General features: G+C 46.3%; 1 protein-coding gene across 1 annotated transcript in view; it reads left to right on the forward strand.

Moving 5' to 3' along the window:
• The window catches only part of LOC134928353 (E3 ubiquitin-protein ligase RNF31-like), a 146,764-nt gene that overhangs the window by 71,105 nt on the left and 53,197 nt on the right, over positions 1-22,462 (forward strand). Inside the window, exons 13-14 of the mRNA XM_063923998.1 lie at positions 7,244-7,313; positions 21,732-21,900. Coding sequence (XP_063780068.1) covers positions 7,244-7,313; positions 21,732-21,900 — 239 coding nt within the window. The remainder of the gene's footprint in view (positions 1-7,243; positions 7,314-21,731; positions 21,901-22,462) is intronic.

Consider the following 22,462-nt stretch of genomic DNA (forward strand, 5'->3'; position numbering starts at 1 on the left):
AAATGCAAAATGAATGAACTGTAGAGAAATCTAAATCAAATCAATATTTGATATGACCACCCTTTGCCTTCAAAACAGCATTAATTCTTCTAGGTACACTTGCAGAAAGTCAGGTATTTTGTGGGATTATAGTCAGGTGTATGATTAACCAATCATACCAAACAGGTTGATAATGATCATCATTTTCATATGTAGTTTCAAATACAGTCATCAACTGAAACAGAAACAGCTGTGTAGGAAGCCTCAAAACTGGATGAGGAACAGCCAAACTCTGCTACAAAGGTGACGTTGTAGAACACAGTTTCATGTCACAGGTCATACATTATGGGAAGACTGAGCACAGCAACAAGACACAAGGTTATTCTGCATCAGCAAGGTCTCTCACAGGCAAATATTTCAAAGCAGACTGGGGTTTCAAGATGTGCTGTTCAAGCTCTTCAGAAGAAGCACAAATAAACAGGCAACACAGAAGACTGGAGACGCAGTGGTCGGCCAAGGAAACTTAGTGCATCAGATGAAAGACACATCATGCTTACTTCCCTTAAAATCAGAAGATGTCCAGCATTGCCATCAGCTCAGAACTGGCAGAAACCAGTGGGACCCAGGTACACCCATGTACTGTTTGGACAAGTCAGGCCAGAAGTGGTTTTCATGGAAGAATTGTGGGCAAAAAGCCATACCTCCAACATGGAAACAAGGCCAAGAGACTAAACTATGCACAAAAGTATAGGAAATGGGGTGCAGAAAATGGCAGCAGGTGCCCTGGACTGATGAGTCAAAATTTTAAATATTTGTCTGTAACAGAAGGAAGCTTATTCGCCGAAGGGCTGGAGAGTGGTACAATAATGAGTGTCTGCTGGCAGCAGTGAAGCACAGTGGAGGTTCCTTGCAAGTTTGGGACTGCATTTGAGTAAATGTAGTTGGGGATTAGGTCAGGATTAATGGTGTCTTCAATGCTGAGAAATATAGGCAAGTACTTATCCATCATGCAATACCATCAGGGCTTCTGATTGGCTCCATATTTATTCTGCAGTAGGACAACGACCCGAAACATACAGCCAATGTCATTAAGAACGATCTTTAACGTAAAAAAAGAATGAGTCTTGGAAGTGATGATATTGTCCACTAGTGATGAGCGGGTTCGGATCCTCGGGATCCGACCCGCCCGAACTTCACCTTTTTTTTACACGGGTCCGAGCGACTCGGATCCTCCCGCCTTGCTCGGTTAACCCGAGCGCGCCCGAACGTCATCATCGCGCTGTCGGATTCTCGCGAGATTCGGATTCTATATAAGGAGCTGCGCGTCGCCGCCATTTTCACACGTGCATTGAGATTGATAGGGAGAGGACGTGGCTGGCGTCCTCTCCGTTATATTAGAAAAGAACAGAGTAAACTGAGTGACTTAGTTATGTGGGGAGGATTGGGGACGGGGAGCAGCTGTTAGGGAGTACAGTGCAGGGTTTACCACCAGTGAGTTAGTTTAATCCTTTTTTTCTCTGCCTTAAAAAAAACGCTCCACCATATCTGTGCTCAGTGTGCTGCACTGCAGCATGATATATCTGTGCTGAGTGCACTGCTCACGCTATATGTACAAGAAGAAAAAGTATGACTCTTGTTTGGGTGCACTCTTATCGTATTATCATTAATGATGGTCAGTAAGAGATAGGTCTACCTTACCTACTACTTTTTTCTTCCCTATAGTAAAAACGCCAACAGCAGTATCACCACTTATACTTAATCCAACTACTCCTTTAATCTTCAATTGTGACTATTTACCTACCAATGATAGTGGCAAATTAATAGAATTGTTAACAGTGTGTGGGCTCTCCCACTCGCGTATTTAACCCAACCAGGGCCGCATTAATACAAACCAAGTTTGTACAGATCTTCAGCAGACGGAGGCAGCTTGAGATGTAGCTACTTTTCCTATATGCATTTATCCAGGCATAAATAAGATCTGAACATTCCATATACTCCTTGAAATCTAATAAGTTTCTTCATCCAGACATATTTCCCGCATTGTATAATCATGGCTATGTTGAACTTATTTTGTTTTGAGTTTTTTATGTGTGGAGAAGGGTACTAACTAAAGACGACTTCATTAAAACTATAGACCTATCTCTTACTGACCATCATTAATGATAATACGATAAGAGTGCGCCCAAACAAGAGTCATACTTTTTCTTCTTGTACATATACCTTTGCTTATTTATGACTCCGGGCGCACCACCACACGGACAGACAGGAATTTCCAAATAGTATTGTCCATTTCTGGTTTTCAGAATATTCACTGTGTAATTTTGAATCTAGGTCTGTGCAGGATCCAAAACCTTTTGTTCCTGCACTGCTCACGCTGCCTAATTGTGGGGACTGGGGAGCAGTTATAGCAGGAGTACAGTGCACAGTTTTGCTGACAGTGACCACCAGTCCAGTATACGTTTGTCTGCCTGAAAAACACTCCTGTGGTGGCTTTTTTTTCTTCTTCATACTAGTTTAGCAGTCTGCTGACAGTGTCCACCAGGTCCGTTATATACAGTATATTATATATATAAGCAGTACGGTAGGCCACGGCTGTACCTACCTCTGTGTCGTCAGTGCACTCGTCCTCCATAAGTAATATAATACTATACTATCCATCCATCCATCTACATTATTGTATACCTACCTGTGGTGGGTTTTTTTCCCTTCATACTAGTTTAGCAGTCTGCTGACAGTGTCCACCAGGTCCGTTATATACAGTATATTATATATATAAGCAGTACGGTAGGCCACGGCTGTACCTACCTCTGTGTCGTCAGTGCACTCGTCCTCCATAAGTAATATAATACTATACTATCCATCCATCCATCTACATTATTGTATACCTACCTGTGGTGGGTTTTTTTCCCTTCATACTAGTTTAGCAGTCTGCTGACAGTGTCCACCAGGTCCGTTATATACAGTATATTATATATATAAGCAGTACGGTAGGCCACGGCTGTACCTACCTCTGTGTCGTCAGTGCACTCGTCCTCCATAAGTAATATAATACTATACTTACTATCCATCCATCTACATTGTATTGTATACCTACCTGTGGTGTGTTTTTTTCCTTCATACTAGTTTAGCAGTCTGCTGACAGTGTCCACCAGGTCCGTTATATACAGTATATTATATATATAAGCAGTACGGTAGGCCACGGCTGTACCTACCTCTGTGTCGTCAGTGCACTCGTCGTCCATAAGTAATATAATACTATACTTACTATCCATCCATCTACATTGTATTGTATACCTACCTGTGGTGGGGTTTTTTTTCTTCATACTAGTTTAGCAGTCTGCTGACAGTGTCCACCAGGTCTGTTATATACAGTATATTATATATATATATAAGCAGTACGGTAGGCCACGGCTGTACCTACCTCTGTGTCATCAGTGCACTCGTCCTCCATAAGTAATATAATACTATACTTACTATCCATCCATCTACATTATTGTATACCTACCTGTGGTGGTTTTTTATTTCTTCATACTAGTTTAGCAGTCTGCTGACAGTGTCCACCAGGTCCGTTATATACAGTATATTATATATATAAGCAGTACGGTAGGCCACGGCTGTACCTACCTCTGTGTCGTCAGTGCACTCGTCCTCCATAAGTAATATAATACTATACTTACTATCCATCCATCTACATTGTATTGTATACCTACCTGTGGTGGGTTTTTTTTTTCTTCATACTAGTTTAGCAGTCTGCTGACAGTGTCCACCTGGTCCGTTATATACAGTATATTATATATATAAGCAGTACGGTAGGCCACGGCTGTACCTACCTCTGTGTCGTCAGTGCACTCGTCCTCCATAAGTAATATAATACAATACTATCCATCCATCTGCATTGTATACCTGTGGTGGCTTTTAGTTGTGCGCATTAAAATATGGAGAACAAAAATGTGGAGGTTAAAAAAATAGGGAAAGATCAAGATCCACTTCCACCTCGTGCTGAAGCTGCTGCCACTAGTCACGGCCGAGACGATGAAATGCCAGCAACGTCGTCTGCCAAGGCCGATGCCCAATGTCATAGTACAGAGCATGTAAAATCCAAAGCACAAAAGATCAGTAAAAAAATGACCCAAAAATCAAAATTAAAAGCGTCTGAGGAGAAGCGTAAACTTGCCAATATGCCATTTACGACACGGAGTGGCAAGGAACGGCTGAGGCCCTGGCCTATGTTCATGGCTAGTGGTTCAGCTTCACATGAGGATGGAAGCACTCATCCTCTCGCTAGAAAAAAGAAAAGACTTGCGGCAAAAGCACAGCAAAGAACTGTGCGTTCTTCGAAATCCCAAATCCCAAAGGAGAGTCCAATTGTGTCGGTTGCGATGCCTGACCTTCCCAACACTGGACGGGAAGAGCTTGCGCCTCTTTTTTTCTTTGCGTCATGTGCTGTTTGGGGAGTATTTTTTGGAAGGGCCATCCTGCGTGACACTGCAGTGCCACTCCTAGATGGGCCAGGTGTTTGTGTCGGCCACTAGGGTCGCTTAGCTTAGTCACACAACGACTTTGGTGCAGCTCTTTTTTTCTTTGCATCATGTGCTGTTTGGGGACTATTTTTTTAAGTGCCATCCTGTCTGACACTGCAGTGCCACTCCTAGATGGGCCAGGTGTTTGTATCGGCCACTAGGGTCGCTTAGCTTAGTCGTCACACAGCTACCTCATTGCGCCTCTTTTTTTCTTTGCGTCATGTGCTGTTTGGGGAGTATTTTTTGGAAGGGCCATCCTGCGTGACACTGCAGTGCCACTCCTAGATGGGCCAGGTGTTTGTGTCGGCCACTTGGGTCGCTTAGCTTAGTCACACAACGACTTTGGTGCAGCTCTTTTTTTCTTTGCATCATGTGCTGTTTGGGGACTATTTTTTTAAGTGCCATCCTGTCTGACACTGCAGTGCCACTCCTAGATGGGCCAGGTGTTTGTGTCGGCCACTAGGGTCGCTTAGCTTAGTCGTCACACAGCTACCTCATTGCGCCTCTTTTTTTCTTTGCGTCATGTGCTGTTTGGGGAGTATTTTTTGGAAGGGCCATCCTGCATGACACTGCAGTGCCACTCCTAGATGGGCCAGGTGTTTGTGTCGGCCACTTGGGTCGCTTAGCTTAGTCACACAACGACTTTGGTGCAGCTCTTTTTTTCTTTGCATCATGTGCTGTTTGGGGACTATTTTTTTAAGTGCCATCCTGCCTGACACTGCAGTGCCACTCCTAGATGGGCCAGGTGTTTGTGTCGGCCACTTGTGTCGCTTAGCTTAGCCATCCAGCGACCTCGGTGCAAATTTTAGGACTAAAAATAATATTGTGAGGTGTGAGGTGTTCAGAATAGACTGAAAATGAGTGGAAATTATGGTTATTGAGGTTAATAATACTATGGGATCAAAATGACCCCCAAATTCTATGATTTAAGCTATTTTTTAGGGTTTTTTGAAAAAAACACCCGGATCCAAAACACACCCGAATCCGACAAAAAAAATTCGGTGAGGTTTTGCCAAAACGCGTTCGAACCCAAAACACGGCCACGGAACCGAACCCAAAACCAAAACACAAAACCCGAAAAATTTCAGGTGCACATCACTATTGTCCACACAGAGCCCTGATCTCAACATCATCGAGTCTCTCTGGAATTACACGAAAAGACAGAAGGATTTGAGCAAGCCTACATCCACAGAAGATCTGTGGTTAGTTCTCCTAGATCAGGCATTCCCAACCTCGGTCCTCAAGGCACACTAACAGTGCGGGTTTTAGTGATATCCAGGCTTAAGCACGGATGGTTGAATCAAAATAGCTGAAGTACTAAATAAGTCCCCTGTGCTCAGGCATGGATATCACTAAAAGTTAGTGTGCCTTGAGTGTTTGGGAATGCCTGTCCTATATGTTTGGAACAACCTCCCTGCCGAGTTTCTTTCAAAAACTGTGTGCAAGTGTACCTAAAAGAATTGATGCTGTTTTGAAGGCAAAGGGTGGTCACACCAAATATTGATTTGATTTAAATTCCTCTTCTGTTCATTCACTTTGCATATTGGGCCTAATTCTGAGTTGATCGCAGCAGTAAATTTGTTAGCAGTTGGGCAAAACCATGTGCACTGCAGGGGGGACAGATATAACATGTGCAGAGAGAGTTAGATTTGGGTGGGGTGTATTCAAACTGAAATCTAAATTGCAGTGTAAAAATAAAGTAGACAGTATTTACCCTGCACAGAAACAAAATAACCCACCCAAATCTAACTCTCTCTGCAAATGTTATATCTGCCCTCCCTGGAGTGCACATGGTTTTGCCCAATTGCTAACAAACTTGATGCTGCGATCAACTCAGAATTACCCCCATTGTTAATTGATTAAAAAACAACAACTATTAACACTTCTATGTTTGAAAGCTTTCTTACTTTGCAGCATTTTTTCCACACGTGCCTAACACTTTTGTACAATACTGTATCTAACCAGGGCCGCTGAGACTCAGGTGGGCCCATGTCCTAGGGGCGTTGCTGCTGGAGGGTGCTGAACTTTGCCCCTCATTGTATACATAATAGTGCGCACACCATGGGCCATGATTTCAGCATTGCGGTGAGGCATGGTTTGTCACCCCTGCACTTATCTGTAACTGCTCCCCCTACCCTTCTGCACCCCTGCAACTAGTTATATACACTGCATCATTCTCCAGAAATGTTCGCCTTTTTATTTATCTTGTACCTATTTGCTTTCTTGGAGTAGTAGAAGTGCTACTGACAGGAAAAACTAAAGGCAAGATTCCTACACTATAGATAAGCGTTTCCCAACTTTTTGTCTCAAGACACACTAACTGTCCAGGTGACTTTATTAGCGTCTGTTATTTTGATTTACACATCTGTGCTCAAACATGGATATCCTGAAGACTTGGACTGTTAGTGTGCATTGAGGGCTGAGGTTCGTAAACACTGATATAGATTCTGTTTTCTATAATTATTTACTGGTCTTACTTTCATAACAAAAACTAACAAAAAAAGTTATTAACCTGCATTATAATCTCAGCCATCATCTCCGAGAAGTACTGATCAGTACAATGTATGTAGGCTACAAGTGGCTATGTAAGATTATTTAAACTGTATTGTTGTTATGCTTTACTAAGATAGCAAATAACATTCATATTCACTTAAGTTATTGAATGACAATAATTATCTATAAGAAGTGATAACATTATTCCCCACAGATGAGTCAAGTTCTACAAATCTGACTTTCACTTTCAGGAACCCTTAGTTCAGAGAAGAAGAGTCACGATGACCAGACAGGACAGAAAGACGATAATAGTGTCAATAAGTAAGTCATGAAGCCTTTATCTTTGTTTCTGAGGGTTATTAACAGACACAGACCCCCAGGTTTTGTGTTGGCTCTGTATTCTGGGGCTGATTCAGATGGATCTGTATACAGAGACGCAAATGGCGTATGTCCATCCTACTGTGATCCGCATAGAACTTGGCCATATATCTTTCAGTGAAATTGGGCATTTCTAATAAATAGGCTGAGGCAGTGCACAGAACCACCCTGACTTTAGGAGAGTGTTATAGGGGTATAGTCACGCTCCATGTGATTCATGTGTAGGAGTAAGGGAAGCTGGTTTCTGATGGATCACTTGCTCCTAGCATTAGGTTCATGCCGATATAAATAAAGCTGGTAATGGTGGCTGGCATAAGATCAATGGACGACACTGCCTTATGCTTGCAGACATACAGACCCTAGCTATTCAGCTCAAATCGCGTCATTGGTTCCCCTTGGCCTGCTCACTTGTGGGCATCCGAGGGGACGGTGCGATGGTTGGAGGGGTATGCAGGATACTTGCCCGCCTTTCTGGGGGCTGGGCGCACCACCCAATTTTTTCAGGAGTCTCTCAGATTTATAGGCCCCACATGAATTATTTATTTATTTAGAAGGCTCTTCCAAATAACATACCACCAATTGTTGGATTACACATATACTTCAAGCTTTGTCAGGAATAGTGGTCCACGACCCAGCTACAGGTCCCTTAGCCGCTGCACCCCTGGCGTCTATGGTAGTTACAGTTGTGTGATGTTGAGTACTATGATTGCTTTCATAATTAAAGATTATGGCACCATAATTTCCAGAACACAGAATTTACAGTTTTCACAACTATTCCAGGTGCATTTTATCAGAATAGGTGGCCCAAGTGCATTCTCCATGCGGGCTCCACCTGGTGTATGTGCAGAAAAGACTGTGGGCCTAATTCATGCTTGTACACAAATGCAATTGCGATATTCTAGGCTATGGAGCTGCTAATGCTAGCATGTGAAGCTGCCGCCCAGAAATGAACAAAAGACGCCCACCGGAGCCATCCCAAACTCAACTGTATACATATTCGCAGAGTATACGCAAAACAGACTGTGGACCCAGCAGTCATGATGCAGCCACCATGTTTTTGCACTTACAAGCTCACAGCCAACAGCAGATGCATGCCCTGAAAATGACAATGACATACCTACACTTTTTCAACCACTCCCCATTAACACCTCCAAACAGGCACTTCCTGTCAATAACTTCTCCATGAAATCCTCATTGCAAGCGAGATCGCAGTGACACTTTGACAGTCTGACGATAATTGCTTCGTTGTGTGAACATTAGGGATGAGCGGGTTTGGTTCCTCGGAATCCGAACCCGCCCGAACTTCATGTTTTTTTACACGGGGCCGAGCGACTCGGATCTTCCCGCCTTGCTCGGTTAACCCGAGCGCGCCCGAACGTCATCATCCCGCTGTCGGATTCTCGCGAGGCTCGGATTCTATCGTGAGACTCGGATTCTATATAAGGAGCCGCGCGTCGCCGCCATTTTCACACGTGCATTGAGATTCATAGGTGTCACGATCCAGGTAATTCCTTATCAGTATTTACCTTCCAAATGCCTCCTGAGACTGTCCCAGTGTTCCAAGCCTGGATTCCATCTGCACTGTCTGCATGCAGCATGCTGCATCTCATTGTCTCAAAACTCTTCACTGTGATTCTGGCAGCTTCATGGTTAAAGCTCACATGCAAGTTACAAACAGTCTTTCCCTCCAAGTTCAAACATGGGCGCAGCCATGTTTGTTTTCATCTCATGTTACTTTTCAGCCTATCAGCTGCACTCTGGTTTCTACCTAATTACCCAGCAGCTGCACTCTAGACTCTGCTTAATCAGCCAGCCAATCCCTGTTTCCCAGCTGGTATAAATATCTTGTTCCTGGGGCTGGAAAGAGGTCAGTGCTTCAATTGTCTACAGTGATTCCAGTGTGCAGTTCTTCCATGGACTTTCTCTGCTGTACAGCCTGACTCTGCAGTGTCTACATTGCTCCCTGTGACTGGCAGTTACCTGAGACCGGCTTCCAGCTTCTAGCTTCCAGCGGTGCTCTGCCCTGCCAGTAACCATCGGTGTTCCGCCATCGATCCCCAGTAACCATCGGTGCTCCGCCATCGATGCACAAGTCTCCATCGGTGCTCCGCCATCGATGCCCAAGTCTCCATCGGTGCTCCGCCATCGATGCCCAAGTCTCCATCGGTGCTCCGCCATCGATGCCCAAGTCTCCATCGGTGCTCCGCCATCGATGCCCAAGTCTCCATCGGTGCTCCGCCATCGATGCCCAAGTCTCCATCGGTGCTCCGCCATCGATCCCAAGTCTCCATCGGTGCTCCGCCATCGATCCCAAGTCTCCATCGGTGCTCCGCCATCGATCCCAAGTCTCCATCGGTGCCCCGCCATCGATCCCAAGTCTCCATCGGTGCTCCGCCATCGATCCCAAGTATTTCTCTGAACTGTGATTCCTGTTACCTGTACCAAGTCATCCGTATTCCTCTGAACTGTGTTTAATAAACCTTTGAACTTTCCTTCGTTGTCTTGGTCACGCCTTCGGGCATTTGTTCTAAAGGTTCCCTGCTTGTCTAAGAACCCTGTACTGCCTCCCAGGTACACATATACCTCAGCCCCTACAACTGAGGCTCCCCCTGGTCAGCACCAGCCCTCAGTTGTGACAGTAAGCACTGACCCCTAATGGATCCGTCCGGAGACCAGGTCCAAGCGACCAGGCCGATGCAAGAACTTGCAGCCTGCCTTGAACGTCAGGAGACTGCACAGGGCCATGTGATTCGCTGTCTCCAGGATCTCTCCTCTCGGCTGGATGGAATACAAGTAACCCTCCGTGGTTCAGGGGCGTCCAGTGTGCCGACTGCAGTACCTTTGGTGGTATCCCCACCCACCATTCCTGTTTCTGCTCTATGTCTCCATTTACCGACACCTGCCAAGTTTGATGGTTCCCCAAAAGCCTGTCGGGGTTTCCTAAATCAGTGTGAGATATATTTCGAGTTACAGCCTGGCAGTTTCCCAACTGACCGCACCAAGGTTGCTTACATCATCTCCCTCCTCAGTGGCTCCGCCCTCGATTGGGTATCACCTCTATGGAAGAAGTCTGATGCCCTGCTCTCTTCATATGCAGATTTCGTGGCAACCTTCAGGCGCATGTTTGATGAACCAGGTCGTGTGACCTCTGCCTCCTCTGATATCCTCCGGCTACGTCAGGGGACACGAACAGTCTGTAAATATCTGGTACTGTACCAGATCCTAGTGTCCGAACTTTCCTCAGCCCTAGAAGGGGCGTCTGTGTCTACAGCCCAAGAAGGGGCGTCTGTGTCTACAGCCCAAGAAGGGACGTCTGTGTCTACAGCCCAAGAAGGGACGTCTGTGTCTACAGCCCAAGTTGGGGCGTTCGTTTCTGCAACCCCAGGAGGGGTATCCAATGTTCAAGCTCTAGTAGGGGCATATGAGTCTTCTCAAAAAGGAGTTTCTGATCTGTCAGCCCCAGGAGGGGTGCTGGAGAAAACAACCCTGAGAGAGGTGTCTGATTCGTCAACCCCAGGAGGGGTCACCAAAGTTTCAGCCCCAAGGGAAGTATCCAGAGCCAAGTTCCCAGATGGAAATTTTTGTGCTACAGATGCAGTTATGAACTCCTGTTTGCCGTCTTCAGAGAGCACCACCCTGTTGGCATCCAGCATGGACCAGGTCCAGGATGGTCTAACTGAACACTCGGATACCACTCATTCCGGTTCTAACCGGATTCTGACTCTTTCAGTTCCAGCTGATTCAACAGTCTCCGCCGGTCTCAGCCGGTTCAAGTTTGTCTGGACTCAATCTGGTCTCGTCCATAGGTCCAGTACAGTCTCCTCTGGTTCCAGCCAGTTCAAGTTCATCAGGATTCAATCTAGATTCTTCCATTTGTTCAGGTAAAGAATTTATAAGAAGTGTCCTGGGGCCACTCCTAAAGGAGGGGGTGCTGTCACGATCCAGGTAATTCCTTATCAGTATTTACCTTCCAAATGCCTCCTGAGACTGTCCCAGTGTTCCAAGCCTGGATTCCATCTGCACTGTCTGCATGCAGCATGCTGCATCTCATTGTCTCAAAACTCTTCACTGTGATTCTGGCAGCTTCATGGTTAAAGCTCACATGCAAGTTACAAACAGTCTTTCCCTCCAAGTTCAAACATGGGCGCAGCCATGTTTGTTTTCATCTCATGTTACTTTTCAGCCTATCAGCTGCACTCTGGTTTCTACCTAATTACCCAGCAGCTGCACTCTAGACTCTGCTTAATCAGCCAGCCAATCCCTGTTTCCCAGCTGGTATAAATATCTTGTTCCTGGGGCTGGAAAGAGGTCAGTGCTTCAATTGTCTACAGTGATTCCAGTGTGCAGTTCTTCCATGGACTTTCTCTGCTGTACAGCCTGACTCTGCAGTGTCTACATTGCTCCCTGTGACTGGCAGTTACCTGAGACCGGCTTCCAGCTTCTAGCTTCCAGCGGTGCTCTGCCCTGCCAGTAACCATCGGTGTTCCGCCATCGATCCCCAGTAACCATCGGTGCTCCGCCATCGATGCACAAGTCTCCATCGGTGCTCCGCCATCGATGCCCAAGTCTCCATCGGTGCTCCGCCATCGATGCCCAAGTCTCCATCGGTGCTCCGCCATCGATGCCCAAGTCTCCATCGGTGCTCCGCCATCGATGCCCAAGTCTCCATCGGTGCTCCGCCATCGATGCCCAAGTCTCCATCGGTGCTCCGCCATCGATCCCAAGTCTCCATCGGTGCTCCGCCATCGATCCCAAGTCTCCATCGGTGCTCCGCCATCGATCCCAAGTCTCCATCGGTGCCCCGCCATCGATCCCAAGTCTCCATCGGTGCTCCGCCATCGATCCCAAGTATTTCTCTGAACTGTGATTCCTGTTACCTGTACCAAGTCATCCGTATTCCTCTGAACTGTGTTTAATAAACCTTTGAACTTTCCTTCGTTGTCTTGGTCACGCCTTCGGGCATTTGTTCTAAAGGTTCCCTGCTTGTCTAAGAACCCTGTACTGCCTCCCAGGTACACATATACCTCAGCCCCTACAACTGAGGCTCCCCCTGGTCAGCACCAGCCCTCAGTTGTGACAATAGGGAGAGGACGTGGCTGGCGTCCTCTCCGTTTATAGAGAAGAGAGTGAGACAGTAGAGAGAGACACAGTAGTAATTTTGGGGAGCATTAGGAGGAGTACTAGTTACTTGCTGAAGTGATAGATAGTGTGACTGTATATTATCTGACTTGTGGGGGAGACACTGACAGTGGGGAGCAGTTAGAGTCTGAGAGCAGGACTCAGGAGTACATATAACGTACAGTGCACACTTTTGCTGCCAGAGTGCCACACTGCCATTGTGACCACACTGACCACCAGTATAATATATATTGTGATTGTCTGCTTAGGAGTACTACTTGCAAGTTGCTGATAGTGTGACCAGTGACCTGACCACCAGTCACCACCAGTTTAATATATATATATATATATAATTGTATATAATATATATATATATATAATATTGTATACCACCTACCCGTGGTTTTTTTTTTTTCTTTCTTCTTTATACATACTACTATAGTAGCTTACTGTAGCAGTCTGCGGTGCTGCTGAGCTGACAGTGTCCAGCAGGTCCGTCATCAGTCATTACATAATAAATATATATACCTGTCCGGCTGCAGTACTAGTGATATTATATATATATATATATATATATATATATATTGATTTCATCTCATTATCATCCAGTCTATATTAGCAGCAGACACAGTACGGTAGTCCACGGCTGTAGCTACCTCTGTGTCGGCAGTCGCTGGTCCATCCATAATTGTATACCACCTACCCGTGGTTTTTTTTTTTCTTTCTTCTTCTTTATACATACTACTATAGTAGCTTACTGTAGCAGTCTGCGGTGCTGCTGAGCTGACAGTGTCCAGCAGGTCCGTCATCAGTCATTACATAATAAATATATATACCTGTCCGGCTGCAGTACTAGTGACATTATATATATATATATATATATATTGATTTCATCTCATTATCATCCAGTCTATATTAGCAGCAGACACAGTACGGTAGTCCACGGCTGTAGCTACCTCTGTGTCGGCAGTCGCTGGTCCATCCATAATTGTATACCACCTACCCGTGGTTTTTTTTTTTCTTTCTTCTTCTTTATACATACTACTATAGTAGCTTACTGTAGCAGTCTGCGGTGCTGCTGAGCTGACTGTGTCCAGCAGGTCCGTCATCAGTCATTACATAATAAATATATATACCTGTCCGGCTGCAGTACTAGTGATATTATATATATATATATATATTGATTTCATCTCATTATCATCCAGTCTATATTAGCAGCAGACACAGTACGGTAGTCCACGGCTGTAGCTACCTCTGTGTCGGCAGTCGCTGGTCCATCCATAATTGTATACCACCTACCCGTGGTTTTTTTTTTTTTCTTTCTTCTTCTTTATACATACTACTATAGTAGCTTACTGTAGCAGTCTGCGGTGCTGCTGAGCTGACAGTGTCCAGCAGGTCCGTCATCAGTCATTACATAATAAATATATATACCTGTCCAGCTGCAGTACTAGTGATATTATATATATATATATATATATATATATATTGATTTCATCTCATTATCATCCAGTCTATATTAGCAGCAGACACAGTACGGTAGTCCACGGCTGTAGCTACCTCTGTGTCGGCAGTCGCTGGTCCATCCATAATTGTATACCACCTACCCGTAGTTTTTTTTTTTTCTTTCTTCTTCTTTATACATACTACTATAGTAGCTTACTGTAGCAGTCTGCGGTGCTGCTGAGCTGACTGTGTCCAGCAGGTCCATCATCAGTCATTACATAATAAATATATATACCTGTCCGGCTGCAGTACTAGTGATATTATATATATATATATTGATTTCATCTCATTATCATCCAGTCTATATTAGCAGCAGACACAGTACGGTAGTCCACGGCTGTAGCTACCTCTGTGTCGGCAGTCGCTCGTCCATCCATAAGTATACTAGTATCCATCCATCTCCATTGTTTACCTGAGGTGCCTTTTAGTTGTGCCTATTAAAATATGGAGAACAAAAATGTTGAGGTTCCAAAATTAGGGAAAGATCAAGATCCACTTCCACTTCATGCTGAAGCTGCTGCCACTAGTCATGGCCGAGACGATGAAATGCCAGCAACGTCGTCTGCCAAGGCCGATGCCCAATGTCATAGTACAGAGCATGTAAAATCCAAAACACCAAATATCAGTAAAAAAAAGGACTCCAAAATCTAAAATAAAATTGTCGGAGGAGAAGCGTAAACTTGCCAATATGCCATTTACCACACGGAGTGGCAAGGAACGGCTGAGGCCCTGGCCTATGTTCATGGCTAGTGGTTCAGCTTCACATGAGGATGGAAGCACTCAGCCTCTCGCTAGAAAACTGAAAAGACTCAAGCTGGCAAAAGCACCGCAAAGAACTGTGCGTTCTTTGAAATCCCAAATCCACAAGGAGAGTCCAATTGTGTCGGTTGCGATGCCTGACCTTCCCAACACTGGACGTGAAGAGCATGCGCCTTCCACCATTTGCACGCCCCCTGCAAGTGCTGGAAGGAGCACCTGCAGTCCAGTTCCTGATAGTCAGATTGAAGATGTCAGTGTTGAAGTACACCAGGATGAGGAGGATATGGGTGTTGCTGGCGCTGGGGAGGAAATTGACAAGGAGGATTCTGATGGTGAGGTGGTTTGTTTAAGTCAGGCACCCGGGGAGACACCTGTTGTCCGTGGGAGGAATAGGGCCGTTGACATGCCTGGTGAAAATACCAAAAAAATCAGCTCTTCGGTGTGGAAGTATTTCACCAGAAATGCGGACAACATTTGTCAAGCCGTGTGTTGCCTTTGTCAAGCTGTAATAAGTAGGGGTAAGGACGTTAACCACCTCGGAACATCCTCCCTTATACGTCACCTGCAGCGCATTCATAATAAGTCAGTGACAAGTTCAAAAACTTTGGGCGACAGCGGAAGCAGTCCACTGACCAGTAAATCCCTTCCTCTTGTAACCAAGCTCACGCAAACCACCCCACCAACTCCCTCAGTGTCAATTTCCTCCTTCCCCAGGAATGCCAATAGTCCTGCATGCCAGTGGCGGATTTAGGGGGGGGGCACCAAGGCACGTGCCCCCCCTGTCATTTTTAGTGCAGACTGACATGCGGACGAGTGTCCGCATGTCAGTCTGCGGTCTCGTTTCGTCCCCTGCTGTTAGGAGGGACACGGAGGGCACAGTGCACGCCTCTCCTGTGTCCCTCCTGTGTCTCCGGCGGCCGCTGGTCTCATAAAGGAAGTGCCGTTCGTGAGCACTTCCTTTATTACAGTGACCCGCGGCCGCCGGAGACCCAGGAGGGACACAGGGAGGCGTGCACTGTGCCCTCCGTGTCCCTCCTAACAGCAGGGGAGTGGGGGGAGCAGCGGCGGCGGCGGAGGAAGGGGGGGGACGGGGGACGCACTGGGGGGAATATCTGGCACTGGGGGCATATTTGCAGGGAGGGGGGGGGGGCGAATTTCTGGCACTGGGGACATATATGGCACTGGGGGGAATATCTGGCACTGGGGGCATATCTGGCACTGGGGGGGGGGGTATCTGGCACTGGGGGCATATGTGGCACTGGGGGGGGGGATATCTGGCACTGGGGGGAATAACTGGCAGGGAAGGGATATCTGGCACTGGGGCATTGTCTGGCACTGGGGGCATATGTGGCACTGGGGGGGGGAATATCTGGCACTGGGGCATATGTGGCAATGGGGGCATATATAGCACTGGGGGCATATGTGGCACTGTCGGGAATATCTGGCACTGGGGGTATATGTGTACCTGGCACATGGGGGGGGCTATATTTGGCACTGGGGGCATGTGAGTACCTGGCACCGTGGTGGAATATCTGGCACTGGGGACATATGTGGCACTGGGAGCATAGACTACCTCCTAGCAACGAGCATGACACCCAGTGCATGAAACCCCTGGCAACGAGCATGACACCCAGTGCATGAAACCCCTGGCAATGAGCATGACACCCAGTGCATGAAACCCCTGGCAACGAGCATGACACCCTGAGCATGAAAACCCCTGGCACCGTGCATGGAACCAAGAGCATGAAACCCCTGGCAACGAGCATGACACCCAGTGCATGAAACCCCTGACAACGAGCAGGTATTTGAAAAGTAATTAGAAGCCTTACTGTAGGACTTAATGTGTAATGGGCATTACGGTGTGTGGCATAATGTATCACGGACATTGCGGTGTGTGTCATAATGTGTCGCAGGCATTACGGTGTATGGTATACTCTATCGCTGGCATTGTGATATGTGGTATAATGTCTCAGGGTCATTGCAGTGTGTGGCATAATGTATCACGGACATTGCGGTGTGTGTCATAATGTGTCAGGCATTACGGTGTGTGGTATACTATATCACGGGCATTGTGGTATGTGGTATAATGTCTCAGGGTTATTACAGTGTGGCATAATATATAACGGGCATTGCGGTGTGTGGCATAGGGTATAACGGGCATTGCGGTATGTGTCACAGGCATTACGGTGTATGGTATACTATATCACGGGCATTGTGGTATAATGTCTCAAGGTCATTGCAGTGTGTGGCATAATGTGTCCCAGACATTGTATGTGCTATAATGTATCAGGGGCAGTGCAGTGTGTAGCATAATGTATAACGGGCATTGCGATTCCTGTCATAATGTGTCACAGGCATTACGGTGTGTGGCATAATGTGTCTGGGGCATTACAGTGTGTGCATATTGTGTCATGTGCATTATTGTGTGTGGAATAATGTCTAAGGGCCATTGCAGTATGTGGAATAATGTATACTGGGCATTACTATAAGGAGGAAAAATGACAAATAATGTAAGGGGCATGAATCAGGATTATTTTTCTTTTCTGTGGTGGCCAACGTCTGGGCGTGCAGGTTGCAAAACTGGGGTATAAGGTAGTCTTTTCCTGCAATACCACGCCCATTCCAACGAAGCCACGCCCATTCCAACGAAGCCACGTCCCTTATGGTGCCCCCCCTGTAATTTTTTTCTGGATCCGCCCCTGCTGCATGCCATGTCACTGGCAATTCTGACGAGTCCTCTCCTGCCTGGGATTCCTCCGATGCATCCTTGCGTGTAACGCCTACTGCTGCTGGCGCTGCTGTTGTTGCTGCTGGGAGTCGATGGTCATCCCAGAGGGGAAGTCGTAAGCCCACTTTTACTACTTCCACCAAGCAATTGACTGTCCAACAGTCCTTTGCAAGGAAGATGAAATATCACAGCAGTCATCCTGTTGCAAAGCGGATAACTGAGGCCTTGACAATTATGTTGGTGTTAGACGTGTGTCCGGTATCCGCCGTTAGTTCACAGGGAACTAGACAATTTATTGAGGCAGTGTGCCCCCGTTACCAAATACCATCTAGGTTCCACTTCTCTAGGCAGGCGATACCGAGAATGTACACGGACGTCAGAAAAAGACTCACCAGTGTCCTAAAAAATGCAGTTGTAACCAATGTCCACTTAACCACGGACATGTGGACAAGTGGAGCAGGGCAGGGTCAGGACTATATGACTGTGACAGCCCACTGGGTAGATGTATGGACTCCCGCCGCAAGAACAGCAGCGGCGGCACCAGTAGCAGCATCTCGCAAATGCCAACTCTTTCCTAGGCAGGCTACGCTTTGTATCACCGGTTTCCAGAATACGCACACAGCTGAAAACCTCTTACGGCAACTGAGGAAGATCATCGCGGAATGGCTTACCCCAATTGGACTCTCCTGTGGATTTGTGGCATCGGACAACGCCAGCAATATTGTGTGTGCATTAAATATGGGCAAATTCCAGCACGTCCCATGTTTTGCACATACCTTGAATTTGGTGGTGCAGAATTTTTTTAAAAACGACAGGGGCGTGCAAGAGATGCTGTCGGTGGCCAGAAGAATTGCGGGACACTTTCGGCGTACAGGCACCACGTACAGAAGACTGGAGCACCACCAAAAACGCCTGAACCTGCCCTGCCATCATCTGAAGCAAGAAGTGGTAACGAGGTGGAATTCAACCCTCTATATGCTTCAGAGGTTGGAGGAGCAGCAAAAGGCCATTCAAGCCTATACAATTGAGCACGATATAGGAGGTGGAATGTACCTGTCTCAAGCGCAGTGGAGAATGATTTCAACGTTGTGCAAGGTTCTGCAACCTTTTGAACTTGCCACACGTGAAGTCAGTTCAGACACTGCCAGCCTGAGTCAGGTCATTCCCCTCATCAGGCTTTTGCAGAAGAAGCTGGAGGCATTGAAGGAGGAGCTAAAGGGGAGCGATTCCGCTAGGCATGTGGGACTTGTGGATGGAGCCCTTAATTCGCTTAACAAGGATTCACGGGTGGTCAATCTGTTGAAATCAGAGCACTACATTTTGGCCACCGTGCTCGATCCTAGATTTAAAAACTTCCTTGGATCTCTCTTTCCGGCAGACACAAGTCTGCTGGGGTTCAAAGACCTGCTGGTGACAAAATTGTCAAGTCAAGCGGAACGCGACCTGTCAACATCTCCTCCTTCACATTCTCCCGCAACTGGGGGTGCGAGAAAAAGGCTCAGAATTCCGAGCCCACCCGCTGGCGGTGATGCAGGGCAGTCTGGAGCGAGTGCTGATGCTGACATCTGGTCCGGACTGAAGGACCTGACAACGATTACGGACATGTCGTCTACTGTCACTGCATATGATTCTCTCACCATTGAAAGAATGGTGGAGGATTATATGAGTGACCGCATCCAAGTAGGCACGTCAGACAGTCCGTACTTATACTGGCAGGAAAAAGAGGCAATTTGGAGGCCCTTGCACAAACTGGCTTTATTCTACCTAAGTTGCCCTCCCACAAGTGTGTACTCCGAAAGAGTGTTTAGTGCCGCCGCTCACCTAGTCAGCAATCTGCGTACGAGGTTACTTCCAGAAAATGTGGAGAAGATGATGTTCATTAAAATTAATTATAATCAATTCCTCCGTGGAGACATTGACCAGCAGCAATTGCCTCCACAAAGTACACAGGGAGCTGAGATGGTGGATTCCAGTGGGGACGAATTGATAATCTGTGAGGAGCGGGATGTACACGGTGATATATCGGAGGATGATGATGAGGTGGACATCTTGCCTCTGTAGAGCCAGTTTGTGCAAGGAGAGATTAATTGCTTCTTTTTCGGTGGGGGTCCAAACCAACCCGTCATTTCAGTCACAGTCGTGTGGCAGACCCTGTCACTGAAATGATGGGTTGGTTAAAGTGTGCATGTCCTGTTTATACAACATAAGGGTGGGTGGGAGGGCCCAAGGACAATTCCATCTTGCACCTCTTTTTTCTTTCATTTTTATTTGCGTCATGTGCTGTTTGGGGAGTGTTTTTTGGAAGGGCCATCCTGCGTGACACTGCAGTGCCACTCCTAGATGGGCCAGGTGTTTGTGTCGGCCACTAGGGTCGCTTAGCTTACTCACACAGCTACCTCATTGCGCCTCTTTTTTTCTTCTTTGCGTCATGTGCTGTTTGGGGAGTGTTTTTTGGAAGGGCCATCCTGCGTGACACTGCAGTGCCACTCCTAGATGGGCCAGGTGTTTGTGTCGGCCACTAGGGTCGCTTATCTTACTCACACAGCTACCTCATTGCGCCTCTTTTTTTCTTCTTTGCATCATGTGCTGTTTGGGGAGTGTTTTTTGGAAGGGCCATCCTGCGTGACACTGCAGTGCCACTCCTAGATGGGCCAGGTGTTTGTGTCGGCCACTAGGGTCGCTTATCTTACTCACACAGCTACCTCACTGCGCCTCTTTTTTTCTTCTTTGCGTCATGTGCTGTTTGGGGAGTGTTTTTTGGAAGGGCCATCCTGCGTGACACTGCAGTGCCACTCCTAGATGGGCCAGGTGTTTGTGTCGGCCACTAGGGTCGCTTATCTTACTCACACAGCTACCTCATTGCGCCTCTTTTTTTCTTCTTTGCGTCATGTGCTGTTTGGGGAGTGTTTTTTGGAAGGGCCATCCTGCGTGACACTGCAGTGCCACTCCTAGATGGGCCAGGTGTTTGTGTCGGCCACTAGGGTCGCTTATCTTACTCACACAGCTACCTCATTGCGCCTCTTTTTTTCTTCTTTGCGTCATGTGCTGTTTGGGGAGTGTTTTTTGGAAGGGCCATCCTGCGTGACACTGCAGTGCCACTCCTAGATGGGCCAGGTGTTTGTGTCGGCCACTAGGGTCGCTTAGCTTACTCACACAGCTACCTCATTGCGCCTCTTTTTTTTTCTTTGCGTCATGTGCTGTTTGGGGAGTGTTTTTTGGAAGGGCCATCCTGCGTGACACTGCAGTGACACTCCTAGATGGGCCAGGTGTTTGTGTCGGCCACTAGGGTCGCTTAGCTTACTCACACAGCTACCTCATTGCGCCTCTTTTTTTCTTCTTTGCGTCATGTGCTGTTTGGGGAGTGTTTTTTGGAAGGGCCATCCTGCGTGACACTGCAGTGCCACTCCTAGATGGGCCAGGTGTTTGTGTCGGCCACTAGGGTCGCTTAGCTTACTCACACAGCTACCTCATTGCGCCTCTTTTTTTCTTCTTTGCGTCATGTGCTCTTTGGGGAGTGTTTTTTGGAAGGGCCATCCTGCGTGACACTGCAGTGACACTCCTAGATGGGCCAGGTGTTTGTGTCGGCCACTAGGGTCGCTTAGCTTAGTCATCCAGCGACCTTGGTGCAAATTTTAGGACTAAAAATAATATTGTGAGGTGTGAGGTATTCAGAATAGACTGAAAATGAGTGGAAATTATGGTTTTTGAGGTTAATAATACTTTGGGATCAAAATGACCCCCAAATTCTATGATTTAAGCTGTTTTTTAGGGTTTTTTGAAAAAAACACCCGAATCCAAAACACACCCGAATCCGACAAAAAAAATTCGGTGAGGTTTTGCCAAAACGCGGTCGAACCCAAAACACGGCCGCGGAACCGAACCCAAAACCAAAACACAAAACCCGAAAAATTGCAAGTGCACATCCCTAGTGAACATGTCCCAGAGTGCCATGCGCATATCTCCGGGAAAATGGTACTTGTGCCTTTTTTCCCAGTGATCTCTCTACAGCGTATATCTCACAAGATAAGTATAGTCAGTGGTTACAGGGTGAGTGTTGGAAAATATGACAAAAGGAACGTAAAATCTATTCTTCTATAATCTATAATACAACATCTGTAAAAGGAGATCAGAGGAAATCTGAAAATGCTGCCAATTTCATTATTATAGTTCGTTATGGAATTTATTAACAGTGTAGGATGATCTGATTTTGTTTGTGTTCTACAGACATTTGTTTCCATTGTTTCTCGCAGTGTGGACAAAAAAGAATTCTTAGTGAGAATAATAAAGTCTAATTGCCTGGATCCGGCCGATCTGTACACCGAGGAAGAAATGGAAGTAGAACTTCGGCGATGGCACGTAACCATTCCAGAAAATAGCGAAGACTATAGTAAGGAAACACATCTGCAGAAAATGAAAATGGTAAGAAATAACACATATATATATATATATATATATATATATATATATATATATATATATAAAATGTGCCATACGCTCCTTTAGTGCTGATAGTATTTTTTGGGTTATGGGGCCGCCCTTCTCACTGGGGTTTCTGTTAGCCAGAACATGAATAAAATATACAAAAATAGTGAGCTGGCGCCTCTATAGAATTATTGAGAATAGACCAATCATATGCTCTATCAAGTGTAGCTCCTCCGGAGTCTGCATAAACAATTTGTAAAATGCTCCAATTTACATATATTTATTTTAGAGATGAGCAGGTTCGGTTTTACTTGGTTCTCAAAACGGCATCTTATTGGCTATCCAAAACACGTGACATCCGTGAGCCAATAAGATGCCGTTTTGAGAACCGAGTAAAACCGAACCCGCTCATCTCTAATTTATTTAAAACTTTGACAATAATTTTTTTTTTCAAACATGACAATACAGTGTCCATTGTGTACAGATATCCTTTTCTCCTCCTCCTGTTTATGAAGATCGGAAATCAAAATAATAACAATTATCCAACGCGTTTCATCTC

The sequence above is a fragment of the Pseudophryne corroboree genome, chromosome 5, assembly GCF_028390025.1.
Source record: "Pseudophryne corroboree isolate aPseCor3 chromosome 5, aPseCor3.hap2, whole genome shotgun sequence".
Lineage (NCBI taxonomy): Eukaryota > Metazoa > Chordata > Amphibia > Anura > Myobatrachidae > Pseudophryne > Pseudophryne corroboree.